Here is a 22,443-nt window from a genome sequence, read left to right as displayed (position 1 = left end):
GTGGATGTTTATATAGGGGGGGGGGGGGGGGGGGGGGGCGAATTTTTTTTTTTGCCCCGGGCGCCCATAACTCTGGTTACGCCACTGCATGCACACATTGGCCATTTTTCTTTTTGAAAGTTTCTTCTAGCACACAACCCAGCAGCTCTCCTATGCAGCCAGTACATGCTACAGCCAGTGCATAGTGGCCTCCTCTGTAAGCCAGCATCTGGGACATGGCAGACACAGTTGCCTACTTGGGTGAATCAGCCAACCTCCATACTCCTTCTCACAAACTTTAAGCTCTGCTGGTCTGAGGTTACAGAAGAGGGGTTGGCCTACTGCTACAGGAATCCCGCAAATTTAAACTAATTATTATCAAACTTTGTCCCTCAATGGACAGGGTAATTAAGAATTTTGTATTGAGTATAAAATCCATTAAGGGACACCACTCATATGTTATATTTTTTCTTATTGAACTGTTAGCTACTATTGAGTAGGTGTGAGGGGGTTAAAGCCTCAAAGGGTGCTGGCCTTCAGTTTCCTGTGTGTTTAGTGTCCATTTAGTCAGCAATATAACCCTAGGTTACTTAATTATCTTCAAGCTGTGTCCCTCGACAGACTGAGAAAAGGGTTTTATGGGGAGTACAACAATCCTATTATGTGATTCTATGCTCATTATGAATTACACTGCACCTTCTAAACTCTTAAACTGAGGGAACATTTTAACATTTATTATCACAGATGTATATAAATCTTTGACCCCTCTTACTTCATCTGCTCTCTCACTCCAATGAGGTGTTTGAAGATGAGCTGAGCCTCTAGATCGGGATTCAAGAGATCATTCCATTCCTGTAATGTGACTTCATGTCGTGTTTTGTCACAGCCAGCACCTGAATTACATAAAGACCACATATAAAACAAACAGATCAGTATAACGTACAAAATCATGGATTTACTTCTAATTTACCCTAAATATTTGGCATTTTACCTACTCTGTTTTGCAAATTCTAACTGCCCTTTTTACTGTAAGTTAGAATACATGCAGAATACTGTATGCATTACTTTTATTTTCAAAAGAAGAGGCACCGTAAAAATTGATACCATGGGGAAATAATGACAGTATGCTCTATGGAAAGCTGTTAGGGGCTCATACAGTAGAATAATCAGTAATAGTGGATAAACTAGTACAAGTTTGCAAATAATGCTGTCCTGGAAATATTTAGAAGAGTCTGTGATGGAAGCAATCATTTCATCATTGTTTATTGGTTTTAAAACACTAAGGGGTAGATTCAGGTAGCTTTTCAAATCTGCGCCGGCGTATCGTTACGCCGATTCTCAAAGGCAGATACGCTAAAAAAAATAGGCTTCCTCCGCCAACGTAACTTGAATGCGGCGGCGTAGAATTGTGTGCAATATTACGTTGGCCGCTAGGGGTGCTTCCTTTGTTTTCGGCGTAGAATATGCAAATTACCTAGATACGCTGATTCACAAACGTACGTACGGCCGGTACAATTTATTTACGTCGTTTACGTTAGGCTTTTTCGGCGTAAGGCTGCTTCTGCTATTAGGAGGCGCGGCCAATGTTAAGTATGGACGTCGTTCCCGCTTTGAAATTTGAATTTTTTACGTCGTTTGCGTAAGTCGTTCGCGAATAGGGCTGGACGTAATTTACGTTCACGTCGAAACCAATACGTCGTTGCGGCGTACTTGGGAGCAATCCACACTGGGATATGTACACGGACGGCGCATGTGCTTTGTGAATACTGCACTTGCTCCTGTAAGTTACGGCGGCGTAGCGTAAATACGATACGCTGCGCCGCCGTAAGAAGAAGCGCAGGTACATGAATCTAGCCCACAAGCTACTCATTGTAGGTACTTGCCATGTAATTTTATGACTATACATAAGTGCAGGATCTTTATAATTTAGTTACCAGTAACACAGTATCAGGGAATGGTGACATACTTGATCCATAGTCATAACATGTTCTCTGCTTTTGGACAAGCACAGAAGCATTAAAGATCACACTCAAACGTTTTATTCATTGCTTTTATGAACAGAAAGCCATGTAAATTATGCCATTGTAAAGCAAACAACAACATACCCTGTATGGTACTAAAATTACTGTGGACCCTGGGACCCAAGTAATAGTAAAAACATCTGTTGTGGAAAAAAAACTGACTGGGTCATTTGCACATATGTATAAGATAGGTAGGTTTCCTTGATCCATTCAGATGTTTTTGTGATTAAAAATCTGAAATCTGTTTTGAAAGTGTTATAATATGCCCAACAATTTCCCACATGTATGGCTTTGACTTCTCTTCCTCAGCCTTCTCTCAGCAGCATTGGTAGGTAACTGAGCTCTTTGGTGGGAATGGAGCAAGATTGTTAGATACCAGTATATTGGGAGCATCTAAAGCAGGGGTCTCAAAGTACCGGCCCGCGGGCCAATTGCGGCCCGCGGACCGGTTTTAAATGGCCCGCAGGCAGGGCGGGTGCCGCGGAAGTGTAGATCGAGGCGCATGAAGAGTAGCGCAGGAAGCGTCTGTCATAAGTTCACTTGTCTCTCATGTCACGCTGCTACTCCCCGGCGGCCCCTCCTCTCTTCTCGTCCATCCCCATTTGCTTGTGACATCATCTGAGATGGACGAGAAGAGAGGGGGGAGCTGCCGGGGAGTAGCAGCGTGACATGAGACAAGTGAACTTATGACAGACGCTTCCTGCGCTACTCTGCCTTTGAAGAAAACAACAAGTAAATGCTGACCTGTGCCCTGGTGTGCTGTCATGTGCCCTGATGTGCTCTCATGTGCCCTGATTGTGTTCTCATGTGCCCTGATTGTGTTCTCATGTGCCCTGATTGTGCTCTCATGTGCCCTGATTGTGCCCTAATGTGCTCTCATGTGCCCTGATGTGCTCTCATGTGCCCTGATGTGCTCTCATGTGCCCTGATTGTGCCCTGATGTGCTCTCATGTGCCCTGATGTGCTCTCATGTGCCCTGATGTGCTCTCATGTGCCCTGATGTGCTCTCATGTGCCCTGATGTGCTCTGATGTGCCCTCATGTACTCTGATTGTGCCCTGATGTGCTCTCATGTGCCCTGATGTGCTCTCATGTGCCCTGATGTGCCCTCATGTACCCTGATGTGCTCCCATGTGCCCTGATTGTGCCCTGATGTGCTCTCATGTGCCCTCATGTGCCCTCATGTACCCCACGTACCCTCATGTGCCTCATGTACCCTGATGTGCTGGGCTTTGTACCCTGATGTGCTGTTTCATGTGCCCTGTACCCTGATGTGCTGGGCTTTGTACCCTGATGTGCTGTTTTATGTGCCCTGTACCCTGATGTGCCATGTGCCCTGATTGTGCCCTGATATGCTCTCATGTGCCCTGATGTGCCATGTGCCCCATGTACCCTGATGTGCCCCATGTACCCTGATGTGCTGGGCTTTGTACCCTGATGTGCTGTTTCATGTGCCCTGTACACTGATGTGCCATGTGCCCTGTCCTGATGTGCTGTGCCCTAATGTGCCATGTCCTGCACTGTGCCATGTGCCCTGTTCTGATATGCCCTGCCCTGATGTGCCTTGCACGCTGATGTGGCCTGTTGTGCTGTACCCCTATGTGCTGTGCTCTAATGTGCCCTGTACCCTGATGTGCTGGGCTGGGCTTTGTACCCTGATGTGCTGGGCTTTGTACCCTGATGTGCTGGGCTTTGTACCCGGGTGTGCATTGTGCACTCATGTGTGCTGTGCCCTGTGCCCTGATGTGCTGTACCCTGATGGTGAGTGGTCAGTGTGTAGTGTAGTGGTCAGTGTGCAGTGTAGTGGTCAGGGTTAATAATGCATTCACTGACACCAGTACTGTTTTTGAAGTTTGAAAGTTTGCATGCGGCCCCCCATGGGATATGGAAACTTGTCTTGTGGCCCTCAGGTAATTTGAGTTTGAGACCCCTGATCTAAAGCAATCATACCTGTGGTATTTCACTGCTCGTATTTCTGTATTATCCTAACAATTTCCACTGGTTTAAACAAAAGCAAGTGACAAGTTTGCTTGCTTAAACTCTAAAACTAGATGCAAATGCAGTGAGAACTAAAACATTATTATTGATCAAGACCATTTCTTGTTAAATGCCATAAAGTGTTTGCAATACCCCCTTTGTCCTTCTGGTGGCAGCAGCTCCATTTCTCTCCTTTAAACACTCCAGGATGATATGAGCACAGCATGTTGGCGTTGTTGACACAGACCTTTCGCAATGCTGACAGCCATTGATTCAGTTCATTAACACACTAAAATAGATGAACGCATTTATTTTACTTTTTAAACATACAGGTTTTATAAGGTGGCATCTTAGCAAGCATTTTTTGACATCTGCAGGGGGCAACCAAAAGCTGAATATGAAAGATTGCACTGTGTGTTCAACTCACCACACCTGAACATGATTGAAAGGGCATGCTTTTATGTTGTGTGGACCTGAACTTCACATGCAACATTTGAGCCACACCAAATTATAGATAGACATTAATTTCCAATAGTGCTGCCCAGATTTACTCCCTTTGCCGCCCCAAGGCCGGGTCCTTCAATGCCCGCCTCACCATCATTGCAGCCTTACCGTGCCTTCATTGCAGCCTCACCATCACTGCTGCCTTACTGTGCCCTTATTGCAGCCTCCCTCACAATCATTGCTGCCTCACTGTGCCCTCATTGCAGCCCCCTTCACAATCATTATAGCCCCCCTCACCATCATTGCAGCCCCCCTCACCATCATTGCAGCCTTACTGTGCCAAACAATGTAGCCTCACCAGTCATTGTGTGCATTACACACATCTGGCATCTCCTGCTGTGTCACGGAGCTCACTGTGAAAAGTTTGGGCACGCTTTGATAAAAGTCCCGCCCTCCTCCTAGACCAGCTCGTGTGATAGACAGAACACTGCCTCTATCACACGAGCTGGTCAAGGATGGGGGCGGGAGGGCGGGCCCAAAATTTTCACAGTGAGCTCCATGACACAGCAGTCTCCTGCTGTGTGTTACAACCGGTGCCGCCCCTGCACCCACCGCTGCCCGAGGCCTGGCCTCAGTGGCCTTGTCGGGAATCCAGTCCTGAGTGCTGCCACCTGGCTAGTATCATGGTCAGTCTGGCCTGTAAAAATAAAACTGGCGGCTCTTGTACATAGAACTATAAAGACAGCCATTTCCCACATAGCTGTAATTGCACTGATGCAAATTTTAGACTACCAATAAAAAATGTCAGTAACTGGGAATACTTCTGCAGATTTCAATAATTATTATTTTCTTTCTGTAAAGTAGTTGCTCCCCCCCAAAAATCAGCAGTCAGACATTGATTAAATAAATGATTCTGCAAACCTTGACTTTTAAAAAGATCAATAGGAGCCTCTGCGTATAACATTCACCATATTATAAATACAGATAAATATGGAAAATGTTAAAAGGACTTTTATACACTTTCTTACTGAACAATGGGAACTACAGATATGTGGCAAATGTTACGCAATCCAGCAAACACACAGTATAATAAGTATTTGTCAGTAAATGGTCAAAAAATCATTCATAGCCCACTTTATAAGTATCTGATACTAACAAAGAGTAGCGACATAATGTAACAAAACAAATTATGTGTTGATGTATAGGTACATTGTTTAATGCTATTAATACACTAATGGTAGAGTCTATACCATCTTACATTGGTGACATTGTTTGTTCCTAAAATACAATTTATCAGTACCTTACACTGCAAATATAACGCTTCCAGGCTACCAGTTTCATCTGTGTAAATGATCTGCATTACATTGGAATTCCCAAAACACTTTTCTTCTACCTTTTCCAAGGCTCGAATTCTTGATAGAGGTATAAATGAACTTGTCTGTAAAAAATAAATAAATATATAAAACAAAAACTCTTACTTAAAGCAGAACTATAGGCATTTTTTTGTTAGATAGAGTTAAGGAGGGTTATAACCCATGTTTGGTATTTTTTGCCATATGTGTCTCATTGGTAAGATTTCCCTTCACTTCCTATCCATCCTCCTCATCCTCTATCACCCAAGCTGACACTAGCGCACAGTCCACTGCAGCTGCCAGAGCGGCTTATTCTGCCTCCTTGTCCACAGCTACTCCTGCCATAGCCCCAGCATCATACACAGAGGAGTCAGCTGAATAATTTAAACACCGTGTCAGCCACTTGCTTCTTGAGGATGCACAGACATTACTTGATTCTGATGTTGGTTCTGAGGTAGAGGAAGGGAGTAACATGAGTCTACAGAAAGGGGAGAACACTGATAAACATCAAATTGGCAGTCATGTTCCCCCAGCCTCAGTGTATTGCCAAGTTGGCTCCACCCCATCAGGAGAACACAATAGTTCCACATGGGGGTTTCCCCTATCAACACTGGCTGCGGTGATGGTGAAAAGTGGTTTTCTTTACTGTAAACCATGGTTTGAGTATTTTATGCACATGAGAGAGTGACATATGGTGTGAGCAGTTGTAATTACTATATTTGTATTTTCCTACACATAAGACGTTTTATTTTCAAATTTTTGCTACGTGTAGGAGTGAAACTGGTATAGTTCATACAACCCTCATGTCTACTATTTTGGTAAGCAGTGTTGTGGTTTCTGTGAAAATGTCATTTATGGAGATCACTAAATTCTTTTGCACTGATCCAGTGAAAACTGGTGCAGTACAAAAAAAGTGGTAAGTTTTGCAGCAGAGACTTTTGTAATAGGTAAAGTCAGACGGAAAATTTTAATTGGGCTGTGCTTTCAGGTAAAAATGCAGTAATTAAGTTTACAAAAAGTTTGAACATTACAAGGGAATAAAGAATATGAATACATTTTTTACCTTTGAAAACTGAGTCTTGGCAAAATTTAAGGCATCAACAGTTAGTGAAAGGAAAAGCTTTTTGAAAGATGAAGTCAGTAGGTATCCTTTGCATTTAGTTTTGTAGGCCATTAACTGACCTTCTTTGACAGTAAGGCTCTGAAGATTTAGTGACTTCTGTAGATCTAGTTCTGCAAGATAAAAGCCAATATAATAAATGTAATCCAATTACCAAAGCTTTTTTTTTTCTATGGGAAATATCAACTTTTTAGAAGTTTAGCATATTTAGTATTTTGCCCTGGGCAATTTCGGTGATCATTTTCAGCAAATTCTCAGAATAATGGAGATAACCCAACAAATTTTGTTCTGACGATAACATCACCTACTTAGAAAATTTCATCAATAATTCGTGTCACTCTAAACCAGATAATATTTATAATTATCATTTGACTTTAAAGTGATTGTAAAAGGACTTGTTGACATCGCTGGACAGAGATGGGGCTCAGGTATTAGGGGGGCTGCTGCACACAGAAGGCTTTTTATCCTAATGCATAGAATGCATTAAGATAAAAAAACCTTCTGACTTTACAACTCTTTTAACCTAGACTTTTAGGGGTTGATTTACTAAGACTGGAGAGTGCAAAATCTGGTACAGCGGTGTATGGTAGCCAATAAGCTTCTAATGCCACGTACACACGATCCGAATATTGTACGAAAAATGTCGTCCGAGGAAGAATCGTCCAATAATCGGATCGTTAGTACAGGGCTTCCGTGAGCCGATCATGACAGTTCATCCGATATTATTTTATCGGACATGCACGAAAATTTCGTCGTACGATTTTCGTTTGGTCAGTACAGTTGTCGTCCGAAAATACAACACAAATACATTACAACACATGACATCACTTCCGATTTTTTTTTCTGTCGTACGAGAATTTTCGTGACTTTAGTAACCTATTCAATTTCTACTTGCGACTAGTAAACGGAAAAAGTCGGACGATCTGTTGTCCGATTTTCGGATTGTGTGTACGTGGCATTACTTGTTCTAGCTCGTTCAATTAAGCTTTGAGAAAAAAAAACTGGAAGCTGATTGGTTTCTATGCACAGCTGTGCCAGATTTTTCACTCTCCATTTTAGTAAATCAACTTCTTACTGTCTTGAATTTGTTGTGTTTTCTCAAATTTTTTGTATTTTTTTGATAAAATTGTTATAAAGCACTATTACCTTCCTTCTCTTCAATATCTATAAGTTTGATAATGAATTCTTTCAGCTGTGAAACTCCTTGCTGAATACTTGGTTGTAGTGGAGCCATCCATGATTCCTTGGCTCTACTTGCTGGAGCATCCATGTTACCAACATTCTGTATTGCCTAAAATTAACAAAATATTTATTTTGAAATTGTATTATATAGAAATATATTTTTATAGCTGCATTTTCCTAATTCACATGTCACAGGCAAATGTGACATTTAGCGATCCTTGCATTCCAGGAATTTAACTGTTTTTTGAAAAGATGGGTTTATTTTCGCTTTATGGCAACCTTTAGCAAGAAGAAACAGGAGCAATGCTGGAGGCAACTTACATCACACACTAAATTTTGTAGCATAATTATTAATGTGTTCCTTGCTAAAGAACATTGGGCCAGATTCACATAGAACTGCGGCGGCGTAACGTATCGTACACCGCCGCAAGTTCTCATCGCAAGTGCCTGATTCACAAAGCACTTGCGATGAAAACTACCCCGGCGGCCTCCGGCGCAAGGCGGGCCAATTCAAATGGGCGTGTGCCATTTAAATTAGGCGCGTTCCCGCGCCGGACCTACTGCGCATGCTCCGTTTCCTAACTCCCGCCGTGCTTTGCGCGCCGTGACATCATTTTTTCGAACGGCGACGCGCGTAGCGTACTTCCGTATTCCCGGACGTGTTACGCAAACGACGTTAAATTTTACATTTCGACGCGGAAAAGACGGCCATACTTTAGACAGCAATACGATTGCTGACTTAAGTTAGGGCAGGTCAAATAACGACTAAAATTGCGACTGGGAAACTTGACTACGGACGACGTAGCGAAGGCGAAAATCCGTCGGGGATCCGCCGTAACTGCTAATTTGCATACCCGACGCTGGTTTACGACGCAAACTACACCCAGCGGTGGCCCCGGTATTGCATCCTAAGATCCGACAGTGTAAAACAATTACACCTGTCGGATCTTATGAATATCTATGCGTAACTGATTCTATGAATCAGTCGCATAGATAGAAACAGAGATACGACGGCGTATCAGGAGAAACGCCGTCGTATCTCTTTGGTGAATCTGGCCCATAGAGTCTGTGGTTCCTGCCGCTGGGCTCCCACTGTGTATAATCACACAGCGCACCCCAGACCCAGAAGCGTCAGATCACGTACTAGGTATGTGATCTGACACAGAGAGGCTGCCCTGTGGCCACCCTGTCGTAGTATATCTGTGCTGGGCGGTCGTTAATATTGCTGGCCACTATTAGGGTGACTGTGCCCAGACTATAGAAATGTAATTATTTGCATATACTAAACTTTAAAACAAGTCATTACTGACCTAACTAAATATAGGCACCATGAAGTAGTTCATGCTCAAAGATCACAGCAGAGACTAAAATTGGGTTAAAGTCCAGCATGTGCTGTTTGGTTGCGTTAAAAGGCTGCAGAGTCACTGCAACCAGAAAAAAAATTAGGGAAAAGGAGCTGCAATTTTTGTGCCTCTGTCATGAATTTTGAAGATACATTTCTCCATGGTGTAGATACATTTCTCCACAACTCCAGAGGATAATAGGAGATTATTTTAAAGTTAGTTTACTGATTGCTAAAATAAACAATTGAATGTACTTAGTCTGACATAGGTTACTATAACACTGACTTATTTTTGACTATATACCAAAATCTTTATTAAACATATTTGTTCTTCCTCATTGTGCATATAAAACAAAGAAGCAGACATTTTATATTGATTGATTCCTACACTTGTCTTTCTTTGAATAGGATTTTTCAAAAATACAGTACACCCTTTCTTTCGCTATTAGAACAAGGCAATAGACACATTTGCTAACATAGTTACATAGTAGGTGAGGTTGAAAAAAGACATAAGTCCATCAAGTCCAACCTATGTGTGTGATTATATGTCAGTATATCCCTGTATGTTGTGGTCGTTCAGGTGCTTATCCAATAGTTTCTTGAAACCATCGACCCCCCCCCTCCCGAAGAGACCACGGCTTGTGGAAGGGAATTCCACATCCTTGCCACTCTTACAGTAAAGAACCCTCTATGTAGTTTAAGGTTAAACCTCTTTTCTTCTAATTTTAATTAGTGGCCACGTGTCTTGTTAAACTCTTCTTCCACAAAAAAGTGTTATGCCTATTGTGGGGTCACCATTCTGGTATTTGTAAATTGAAATCATATCCCCTTTTAAGCGTCTCTTCTCCAGAGAGAACAAGTTCAGTGCTCACAACCTTTCTTCATAACTAATATCCTCCAAACCCTTTTTTAGCTTTGTTGCCCTTCTTTGTACTCGCTATTCAGAGTCTTGTAGAGCAGAAGAACAGATTACATGCGTTGCTTAATACCACATTTTTATTGGTGTACATTTAAATAGTCCCAGTTATTATTATTTTTTATAGTTGGATTTGTATTGCACTGCAATATAAAAGCAATCTTTGCACATTCTCTTACATTACATGTGATATAAACAGATGTTACCTTAGCTAAGAGCAGCAGTGTCCGACTGGTCCGAGCATCTGCGTGTTTTTCTCTGAGATGGAAAAGCTTAGGAGACATGATAGCAGGAGAAAAAAACCGAAGACACAAGAAACTGGTAACTGCAATAAACTTCACATTCTGGAAAACAAAAAAGACCAACAAAATTACCAATAGTATTAAACCAAGGCCTCTTTAGTAGAAACAGAAATAAGTACAACACATAAATGAGAAGAGTGTCGAGCTAAACATAAAACGTATTTGCAAGAATATATACATCATGGGCCAGATTCAGGTAGGACTTACGCTGACGTATCTTCTTATATGCCGCGTAAGTCCACGGATGCGCCATCGTATCTATTCTTGAAACCAGATACGCCTGAATTCTGTCTCCATCCGACCAACGTAAGTCTCCTACGCCGTCGTATCTTGGGTGCATATTTACGCTGGCCGCTAGGGGCGCTTCCATTGATTTACGTGTCGAATATGTAAATGACCTAGATACGCCGATTCACGAGCGTACTTGAGCCCGACGCAGTAAGCTATGCCGTTTACGTAAGACGTACGTCCAGCGTAAAGTTATCCCACCTAAAGCAGGGGTAAGTCATGTTAGGGGATGGACATCGGAACAGCCGTCGTATTTTACGTCGTTTACGTAAGTCGTACGTGAATGGGGTTGGGTGTAGGTTACGTTCACGTTGTATGCATTGAGCCGTCGTATCTTAGGGAGAATATGCGACGTGATTCTGAGCATGCGCACGCACGCGCCATTCGTTCGGCCAATCATTTACATGGGGTCACGGTTAGAGTTAATACAACACGCCCACTACCTTCCTAATTTGAATTAGGCTGGCTTACGCCGGCCCATTTACGCTACGCCGCCGTAACTTAGAGAGCAAGTGCTTTGTGAATACTGGTCTTGCCTCTCTATGTTACGTCGGCGTAGCGCATATGAGATGCGCTACGCCCGCTCAAACGTACTTCGCTGTCTGTGAATCTGGCCCCATGTAAATAATCAACAAAAACACTGTAGCGCCAATAATCAGCAACTATACAATAATCTCATCAATATCTATTCAGCCCTTGAAATTGTTTATTCTGTTCCTAGTGGATTCCAGACATATTGAACAAAAAATCATATTTTATACTTTTTTTTTTTTTTTAATGGGATTTTCAAGACAAGCTCGGTCCGTCAGAACTTTGCTTGGTGATTCTGAAATTTGTGAAGTGAAAATAATGCATGGAATTGGATTGGTAATTACAGTGCAAAACTCTTTTTTTGTTTTTGTTCTTGCTGTCCTTAATATTTCTGTGTAAAAAATACATTTTTGTTGCTTCATTCTTTTTCATCCCCAGGGTATTTCCTCCCCAGGGTTTTTCCTGTGCCTTATAAGCACATGGGTATTGTTGCTTGTTATACTGCTTTCAACAAGGGCAAAAACAGTATCCCAAGTGAAGTAACCTTTGCCAATCAATCAGGATTTCCTTTTCACTGCTCTGATATCAGTAAAGTGAAATCTGATTGGTTGTTCCTGAATACTACACTTTGTATGCCGTCATTGGCCTTTCCACTACTTTACTGGAAAGGCCATTTCTATGTGCAGGTGTTCTACACAATGCTATAGACCAGCTAACATTCATCATTAACATACAGCCAAGATGAAAAGCTTAACTGGATAAGCTGGCACACAATAGGATAGCACAGGTGAATCAAATGTCTAGGTTTACAGTTTTAAATTAACCCCCTGTGCCCAAAATACACTTTCAAAATTGTGGAAATATAATATTTATAAACAAATAAATATCTCTTTTCCAAAATATTGGAAAACTAAGACTGCATATCCTTTTTTCAAAATGTTTCTTGAAACTCTCTAGATCAGCCTTCCATAACCTTTTTAAATTGAAATAACTTGGGGGTCTTAGAGAACCTCTGCTAAAAATATTATGGTACAGTAGAATGGTCAGTAAGTTGTACATATATTATTAAAGGAATAAGTAATAAGGCGTACCTAGCATATTCAACACCAAGAGCAGGTAATTTTTAACACTCCGTTATACAAAAGCTTTACTTTTAGCAATCATCATTTATTTAAAATCTAAAAAAGAAAAAAAAAATGGATTCCTCTATCCACATAAGCAAGGTAGAAGGAGGAATTATGCCCACTGAAACATTGTATTCTTACAGCAGGGACTCTCTGCTGCAGCCACTGATCGAGAGAAAACATTTTCAACATTCACATTTGACAGAAGTCGATTGTTAGAGTGTAAGTGGCTACACATGGATCACCATTCAGCTGGTCCGTGCTGAACTGGCCAAATTTTGATACATCTATGGCAAACTTAAAAATAATAATGGCAGGACAGTAAATGTAGTAGTATCCCTTTACATTGGGAGTAGTGAAAAAATACCACCCGGATAAGGACATGGAGGAATATCAGACCTTTCCTTGGTGAACTGTCTCTGGGTGGGTAGCTTTGTTTTTTACACTGTGTTTTTGACTCCCTTGGTTTTTGTAGTTTAATATCTTCTTTTTGAAGAGCTGCATGCATGATTGGTGTGGGTTTGTTTCTTGACCTTGATGTAGTGTAGTAGTAGGATTTTTAAACATTTATTTTCCTCCCAGTAATAACATACTGGGTTAATTTACTAAAACTGGAGTTTACAAAAGCTGGTGCAGCTCTGCATGTTAGCCAATCAGCTTCTAACTTCAGCTTGTTCAGTTAAGCTTTGACAAAAAAAAGCCTAGAAGCTGTACTCCAGTTTTAGTAAATCAACCACTGTGTATTAATTTATGTGATTTTCCTGTTGGCATAAAACCATATTTTGATTTCAGAGCTGATTTTTTTGTGCTTAAATTGTTTTGTTAATATGTATTTATTTATTTTTAATGTACATTCCAAAGTATTTTTTATGAAAGGGGCAAGTCTGTCGGAAAAGTATGTGATTCAATCAGATTCATGCCCTAATAAACTGTCTTTACAAACCATATGTTTATTCTCTGGAAAACACTCTTCCACCCGCCTGTAGAGTTGCCGGAATGTAGCTCGTATGGTAACTGGACAAGTGTTAACTGACTTGGCTATTGCTATAAGAAGATCAGTCAGGTAAGACTGGAGACACTGAGCACTCTGCAGAATTATTTCACTCTCAGTCTGGATCCGGTGTAACCCTGAGCACCTGAGAAGGGAAACAGGATGAAAATGTAAAAACTGTAAAAAAGGATTTGAACTTTCATGTAAGAAAACAGTACATTTATAAGGACTTGTTTCCAGGATGCTAGGGGCACAGGGATTTCCTATTTTTAAACTGAACTCCAGGCAGATGAAAGATAATGCATTAATGCAACTATACGGAATCTGACCATTTTCCTTTCTAGTCTGACATTCACTTTCACTGCCAATAGTTCAAAAGTTGCCTTAGCATGCAAACTTTCTGTTTAGGTGACCAGCTGCTTTCTGCACACTGGGTGACCAGTCGTCTCATTAGTCTCCTGAAATTTAGGAAGCACTTACATGTTATTGAAGAATATTGAGCCATGCCTTCATATTGCTTCTGTCTTTCCAGCTCTGCCTCTCCTTGTTCAGCTCCACCTATCCCTGTTTAGCACCTGTTTCTTTCTGCACAGCTCCTCAACCTATTACCTTGTTACATCACTTGTGATCTCTTGAGTGCTAATTTCTATCAGGCAGGAGGAGGTAGAGTCCAGTAATGATTTTTGCATGGACCAAAGCCATAAAGTAAATATAGAGGACAACAAGGTGGCAAACGTGACTTGATTGGAACTTGATGTCTTCATCATGTTATGCGCTACATGGAAAATTCCCTGTGCAAAGCTCTGTATTGCACAAAAAGCTGAATTCTGGTCTGGACCCAGCTGCAGTACAGAGAGGATTTGTCCCACAAAGTCCTGGTGTGGCACCGCAAGACTCACACCAAATGAAGTATGCCATCTATGTCTGATGATAGACCTTGCAAGAAGTAGGATTTTAGCGTCCAGAATGCAATAGTCATATATACCCTTTTAGCTCATATCCTGGGCTTCAACCAGCATGCCATTAAAGCCACTGACTGTGAAGCAGGATGGCAAATTAGTCCTTGAGACAGAAGATCTTGATGATGTGGCAGAGCCTACGGAGTATCTGCCAGGATTTTACTAGGTTGGCATACTACATCCTCCTGGGCCTGGATAATGAGCAATGAAGATCACCAAAATACCCTGTCTCGATCCTGCACAGCAGACAAGGAAGAGGTTTTAGAAGTGGAAGGGCATAAATCTGGATGTACTGATCCTATGAGCCACCAGAACAGTATCCATGCACCTATACACAAAACTGTCCCATTTGATGTTGAATCTGAAAGTGAGAAGATTCACATTCAATGTACCCCACCTGTGGCAAAGGTCATTGAACACCTCATGGAATAGGAAATATATCTGCCTATGCATGGAATGTACCGCACAGGGTGGACAAGGTGGGAATATGAAGTTCTGCCTATGACAGGATCCAGTCAACCACTCATGCCGTAGTGAGATTTCTGGTTTCTCCCCAATGGTTGATGTACACCACTTCCAGCAGAATGATCCAATGCTGCATAGACAGCCAAATCGCCACCAGGTCAAGGACAACCTGGTCCTTGGTGCCAAATATATCAATTTGTCCAGGGACTCTCAAAAAGACAAAATGTTGCATTGTGGAGGTCTGGAGTGAAACTGCACAAAAAAGGATTGCCACAACAAAGGCTATTTTAAGGCACAAGACCCATACAAATGTGGAGAGTTGGGCAACACATGGACTGGAGGCTTTAATTTGAGATTGGAAAGACTCGTGTAGAAGAAACACTCTGGACTAAGTTGTGCCGAAGGCTATACCCTGATACTCCAAACGAAGTGTCGGTTCCAGTAATAATATCCAAATGTTCAGGATCCATCTGAAACACTGTAATGTCTGGACAGTCAAAGCCACTTTATCAGATTGATTCTGCTCTGACTATTCTCTTAACAGGAAGTTGTTTAATCTATCCCACAATAGAATGAATGAATGAATGAATGAAAAACTTATATAGCGCGGCACATGCGAACTGAATCGCCTCTGGGCGCTTGATGTTTCGTGTCTCATGACATCAAAAGAGCAGAGTTTTAATCTGTCTTCTGAAAGTCAGGTGGTTTTCCTCCAACCGAACGCTGGTTGGTAAAGCGTTCCATAGTCTCGGACCCTGAAAAGCAAACCTTCTTTCTCCTTTGGACTTGTACTTAGTTTTTGGTACCTTGACCAGATTTTGGTCAGTGGATCGCAGAACGCGATTAGAATTGTGAGGTTCTATCTTGTCGCAAAGATATTGCGGCGCCTTCCCATGGATGCACTTATGTGTCAGGCAGAGTGCTTTAAATACAATTCTGTCTTTTACTGGCAACCAGTGAAGGGTTCTCAGCGAAGGTGAGATTGATTCCCAGGGTTTTTTCCCAGTCACCAGTCTGGCGGCCGTATTCTGTACGACTTGCAGACGAGCGATTTGGTACTTTGGGAGCCCGAGGTAAAGGGCATTTGCATAGTCCAGTCTGGAATTCACGATTGTTCCCACCACGACTGCTACGTCTTCTTTGGGGATAAATGGAATAAGTCTGCGTAGTAGGCGCAACAAATGGTGCGATCCGCTGACTACTGACCCTATTTGTGCGTCCATTGTCATGAAGGTGTCAAAAATGACTCCTAGACTTTTGACTTTGGAGCTAGGGGTGATGATTTGGCCCAGAATGGGCGGCGGTATCCAGGTTGTTGCCAGTTGACTCTTTCGGCTGGCGTGAAACATAAGAAGTTCTGTTTTGGAACTGTTGAGTTTAAGATAACTCTTAGTCATCCAGTTTTCTATCGAAGAGAGACATTTCTCTAAACTGAGATGATGATCCTTTTTGTTGCAGATGCGAAAATACAGTTGCGTATCGTCTGCATAAGAGTGATAAAGTAGTTCTTGGCTACTGATAATATCAAAGAGAGGGCGAAGATAGATGTTGAACAGTACCGGTGACAGGGGGGATCCTTGGGGGACTCCACATGGCACCGTGCGTTTTTCCGACGTGAAAGATCCCAGTTTCACTGTTTGTGATCGGTTTTCAAGAAAGGAGGAAAACCATGGAAAATCACCTTCTGCGATTCTGGCTACCTCGGCCAGTCGCACCAGTAACATTTTGTGGTCTACTGTGTCAAAGGCTGCGCTTAGGTCCAGCAGAACCAGGAGACAGGATTCTCCCTCGTCTGCGGCCTCGAGGGCATCGTCCCATATTTTGAGTAAGGCCGTTTCTGTCCCGTGTCCGGGACGGAAACCTGATTGAAATGGATCGAGTAGATTGTGGGTATCCAGATGCTGTTGCAGCTGTTGTACCACTATTTTCTCCATTATCTTGGAGAGAATATTTAGGCCTGTTATGGGGCGGCGGTGAGTTGGGTCCTTGGGATCCAAGTTAGGTTTTTTCAAGATGGGCTGGATTGTGCCCTCTTTCAGCAGTGATGGTACTATGCCTTCCTTAAATGACTGATTTATAAGCTGTGTGATGGGAGGCGCCAGGATGTCGGCGCATTCCTTCAGCAGCTTGGTGGGAATGATGTCATTGGGTGCTGTGCTGTTCCGCAACGCACCAATGATATTTTTGGTGGTATCGATGGAGATGGGTTCCAGAGTGAACTTAGTTGATTGTAGAAGGTTTCTGTTGGTGTTTTGTAGTTGATTGAAGAGGGGGCTGAGGGGGGTATTATTTTGCAGAATACTTACCCGGATTCTTTCGATTTTGTCGATGAAGAAATCCGATAGTTCATTACAGAACTCTTGGGTGTCTGAATTGGGGACTTCAAGACATCCCGGATTCATGGTCTGGGTGACCATCTTGAAGAGTTCTCTGGGGCGGTTCATGGCGCTGTTAATCCTCATAGAAAAATGATGTTTCTTGGCTTTGAAGATTTCTTTATGATATTGTGTTGTTATTGCCTTGTAGATGATGAGGTTATCTTCTGAAGGGCTTCTTTTCCAGGCGGCTTCCGCCCTTCTGCGCTCTTGCTTCAGTAGGGACAGCTGGTTGTTGAACCAGCCGGGCTTTTTTTTCCGGATGTGGACTTTGCGTTTCGGTGCTACTAAGTCGGCTGATTGTAGCAGAGCTGCATTTATGGCATCCAGTGTATCTGAGGCTGTTAACTGAGGATGAATAGTTTCGATTCGGTTTCCCAAGGTAGATTTGAAGAGTTCCGAATGGAGCTTCTTCTGAGATCTAGCCCAGTGTATTGTCACCGGCTTGGGTGCTTTTATAACTGGTGGAATTTTGGAAATTATGAAACTAATTGCATGGTGGTCTGTCCATGGCAAAGGTTCATTTCCCAAAATGTTTATTTTCAGATTTTGTCTGAAAATTAGGTCGAGTGTGTGACCTGAAGCATGCGTGGGTCCGCATATAAGTTGCTGTAGTCCTAATCCTTCCAGGTGATCGATGCAGGCATCCGCAATGGGATCCTGTGAGGAGTTGGCCCACAGATTGAAGTCCCCGAGCAGCAAAAGATGTTTGATGTTAAGGGTATAAGTGGATATGAACTCCGTTAATGATGGTAGAAGCTGCGATTTTGGCCCAGGTGGCCTGTAGCAGAGGAGAATGTGAACAGTCTCCTGGGGGTTAGTTTGAAGTTGAAGAGTAAGGGTTTCCATAAATGGAAGAGGATTTTGAAGGACCGGCTTAGTGATTGCAATATGAAACTTATGGATCACCGCCAGGCCTCCTCCTCTTTGCCCTATTCTGTTTTCCGTTATAATTCGATAATTTTCTGGCACCAATTCTCCAAGAATGGTGTTGCAGTCGTCTGAAAGCCAGCTTTCTGTGATAAAGAGGCAGTCTAGATCGTTTTGTAGTAAGAAATCGTGGATTTCTGATCGGTGTTTTACTGCCGATCTTGTGTTGATCAAAGCACATGATATGTGCTTGAGCTGGGTTAAATGGTTGAAATTTTTGATGGTCGATCGTTGATCGAATCTCAAAAGTTGGTCTATTTTTAAGGCCTTTTTGGTGACGGCTGGTAATACTGTTGCGAATTGTCTCAGACCCCAAATCGTTTCTGCAGAGTATCGCAGTTTAACCATTGTTGCCAGTCACCGGGGGGGGGGGGGGGGGTTAATTGCAATAGAGGGAAGATTCGCTGAATCCTCTCGCTTGGGCTTGGTCCAGAGGAAGGCAAAAAAACCCTGGCAGTGCTAAGCCAATTTGCTGCCGCAGGGAAAAAAATTCCTTCCTGATCCCTGAAAGGCGATCGGACGAAACCCTGGATCAAGTACTGTTTGGAATGGGGGGGGAAGGGGGGGAAGAAGGGTGTCACTGTAGCTGAGGAGTACCAAGATGGCCGCCGACCGGGCCACAGGCCTCAGGTTTGGGGGCTGTTTGGCTTGGTGGGTATGAGCTGGTTGTTAATCCAGGGGAGGATGGGATCCTCCAGGGATAGGGGGATGATCCCTGACAATTCCAGGAAAATTTCCAGGCTGTCAGTGCTCCATTTTGCGGCGCGCCGCTAGGCCACGGCTGAAGCCGCGGTCTTTCCTAATTGCGGCGGCCGTGAATAAGGCCTGGTCTGGCGCGGATGTGGGAAAGAGCCGCAGATCGCCAGAAAAAAAAGCGCTGCTATGCGCGGCGGGTGGCCGGGGTGATTATGGGTGACTGATTGGGGTGCATGCGGCTCTAAGAGAAGGTAAACAGCCGCAATTTGGATCGCTGGAGTGGCTGTCCTGAAAAGGACGGTCACTAGCGATTCCTGGGGGTGGAAAGATGGCCCTGAAAGACAGGGTCTTACCTGAAGAGAGGGGCCCACGAAGGGAAGGAAGGAGCCGGTCCTATGGGCTGCAAGTTGATTCATGCAGCAAAGATTGTAGGAGCCTGCCTGTCTGCGGTGTCTAGCTGGCTATCTGTCTGGTCCCTGGAGAGAGCAGACTCGTCGGGAAGCGTCCTACTCCCTCACTGAACTGACACTGACTGATTATCCAGCTAAGCCTTGTCAGCTGTGATGAGCTCGGGTGTGTTCAGGCTCTGTGGATCATTAACACAGAGCCACTTCACATGTCCTACAATAGTGCCTGTGAAGCAAATGCCTGACCGTCTGTTCATACAATAGAGATGCCACAAAAGAAAATAAAGGGCCAGCACCTTGGCGATTGAGAACGCTGGCTTGCTGTCTAACAGAAAATCTCTCCCCAAGCCCATCAGGTAAACAAACCTGTAAAAGTATTTTTTGCTGTCACACCTTGTTCACCATTGAACCTTTTGACCTATGAAGAAAAATCATGGGTGGTCTCCGTGTTGTACCCTTTCCCCAAAAGACACCCTTTATCTCCCCTTTCCAGGAGTCCCCTCCTTTTTCCCCCCAGTGGTGATGGGGGGGTGACTCCTTGTAAGCTGGTTGGAGGTGGGGCTTCTTATCGTGGGGGACCTGAATCGCGTGGAGACACCGCGGAGTCATGTGGGCTTGGTTAATTTTTAGAAGAGCAGCAATTTGGTCGGCCATGAAATACAACTTTCTCGCTAAGGAACTGAACATATTCCTCTGAAACATGAGGGATCTCCCGTTCAAAAGCACCTTGGTGAACAACCCACAAACCAGCCACAAACTTGTAGTGTAGAGGCCCCACAGCAAGGTGTAGAAAACACTAATGTGCTGTAAAAATGGGGACATGTAGGTATACATCCTTGATGTCCACAGAAGCCAGAAATGCTCCCTAGTGAAGGGATTTAATGCCAGACCTGGTGGATTCCATGCAGAAGTTCTGAGATCAAATAAAGACGTTCAGAGCTCTGAGATCTAAAATAGCATGGTCTAGGAATGGTGAACAGGTTGGAGTAAAATTCTTGGGGAAGAGGAGAAAGCAGAGCTGAGTGCAGCATAAATTAGTAAAATTCAGGTTTAGTCGTAATAAACTCACATGTTAGTGAAGATAAACAGGAATGTAGTACAATTAGTAGTCACAAGCATCCCTTATCTTGCTGTGCATTAATCCTTTGTGGTCCGGCCGCTCTGGTGGTGTCCGAGGCTCAAGTCCAGAACAGGGGTTAGCCAGGCACCACTGGACCCTCGGACACTACTGGAGTGGACAGACCACAAGGGATTCATGCCCAGCAAGATGATAAGGAATGCCTGTGACTACTAATTGTACCCAATACCTGCTTATCTTCACTAACATGTGAGTTTATTACAAATAAACCTGAATTTTACTAATCTAGGCTGCACTCAGATTGGCGCCGCTCTGCTTTCTCCTCTCTTCCATTACAGAGCCTGCTTCTGCTCTGACAGCTGGTCGCCTATATCCCTAATTCAGGCAGCGTGGACATTTCCCCACTGGACTTTTAAGTTGCCCTTTCCCCTATGCTACCTCCCATCCCGCCTCCCCCACCTCCCTGGCTGTATACCAGCGCTCCAGTTATGGTTTATGCGTTTTCATTTTCTTTCCACGTCTTCTGAAAACTTGTGGAAAAAATGAGCCGTTTAAAAGACTCACAATGCTTCATAGAAAATATATACGTTGGGATGTTTGCTTTCCAAAATGGGGTCAATTTGTTGGCGTTTCCATTGTCCTAGTGCTCCAGGGCCTTCAACAGTGTGATAGGTCATCATCAAATTATATATGTAATTTATGCTCCTAGAACGCCTGGAGGTGCTACTTGGATGTTGGGCTTCTGTATGTGGCCAGGCTGTGTAAAAGTCTCACACATGTGGTACCGTCTTACACAGGAGGAGTAGGAGAATCTATTTTGGGGTACAATTTTTGCTATGTACATGCTATGTGTTGGAAATATTATATAAATGGAGAACTCCAATTTTGTGGGCGTTTCTATTGCCCTTGTGCTCAAGGGCCTTCAAAATGTGATAAATTATCATGAAATTATATGTCGAATTTATGCTCCTAGAACACCAGGAGGTGCTACTTGGATGTTGGGCCTTTGTATGTGGCCAGGCTTTGTAAAAGTCTCACACATGCGGTATCACCATAATCAGGAGGAGTATCAGAATGTGTTTTAGAATGTAGTTGCAAGTATGCATATGCTGTGTGAGAGAAATAACTTGTTAGTATGATAATTTTGTAAAAAAAAAAATCTTAATTTTGCAAAGAATTGTGGGGAAAAAATACAACTTCAAAAAAACTCACTATGCAACTTACTAAAAAGCTTGGAATGTCCAATTTACAAAAAGGGGTAATTTGGGGGGCAGTGTCTCAAGAAATAAGAAATAAGGCCTTCAGTACATCAGGTGTGATCAGGTGTGATCAATTTTCAATGATTGACTCTATAACTTCCACAAAGACCAAATAATATACACTGATTTGGGTTATTGTTACTAAAGATATGTAGCAGTATAAATTTGGCCAAAACGTATAAAGAAAAATTACTTATTTGCTAAACTTTATGACAGACACAAAGAAAAATGTATTTTTTCACAAAGTTTTCGCTCTTTTTTTTATTTATAGCACAAGAAAAAAAACAGTAGTGATTAAATACCACCAAAATAAATCTCAATTTGTGTGAAAAGAAATGATAAAAATGTTGTTTGGGTACAGTGTTGCATGACTGAGTAATTGTCATTCAAAGTGCCATTTATTGAAGTGGTTAAAGACAGGTACACCCTTCACGGGTATAGTAGTCAATTTTAAAGGCGGGACACTGCTGGATTCACAGTGTGGGTAGATCGTTTATGTGTAAAAGGTTCTTCCAACAGGTACAAGTTTAATTAGCCCTTGGGGGAAATAAAGAGCTTTTCATTGTGTTTCCAATCTCTGAAGCCTCGTACACACGGCCGAGGAACTCGACGTGCCAAACACATCGAGTTCCTCGGCCAGTTCAGCACTGAAGCCGCCGAGGAGCTAGGCGGGACGAGAGCTCCCATAGAACAACGAGGAAATAGA

The 22,443-nt window shown here is 42.9% G+C and overlaps 1 protein-coding gene across 2 annotated transcripts in view; it reads right to left on the bottom strand.

The window, feature by feature from the left end:
* Positions 1 to 22,443, bottom strand: part of LOC120926714 (ras GTPase-activating protein 4-like) — a 186,678-nt gene that overhangs the window by 12,301 nt on the left and 151,934 nt on the right. For both annotated transcript variants that reach the window (XM_040336869.1, XM_040336870.1), the window contains exons 13-19: positions 13,521 to 13,713; positions 10,539 to 10,676; positions 8,039 to 8,183; positions 6,836 to 7,005; positions 5,721 to 5,858; positions 4,130 to 4,265; positions 752 to 872 (exon numbers count right to left, since the gene is read on the bottom strand). In XM_040336869.1, coding sequence (XP_040192803.1) covers positions 752 to 872; positions 4,130 to 4,265; positions 5,721 to 5,858; positions 6,836 to 7,005; positions 8,039 to 8,183; positions 10,539 to 10,676; positions 13,521 to 13,713 — 1,041 coding nt within the window. The remainder of the gene's footprint in view (positions 1 to 751; positions 873 to 4,129; positions 4,266 to 5,720; positions 5,859 to 6,835; positions 7,006 to 8,038; positions 8,184 to 10,538; positions 10,677 to 13,520; positions 13,714 to 22,443) is intronic.

This window comes from Rana temporaria, chromosome 2 (genome assembly GCF_905171775.1).
Source record: "Rana temporaria chromosome 2, aRanTem1.1, whole genome shotgun sequence".
Lineage (NCBI taxonomy): Eukaryota > Metazoa > Chordata > Amphibia > Anura > Ranidae > Rana > Rana temporaria.
Note: the sequence above shows the minus strand (reverse complement) of the source record. Positions and strands in the feature narration are given on the sequence as shown.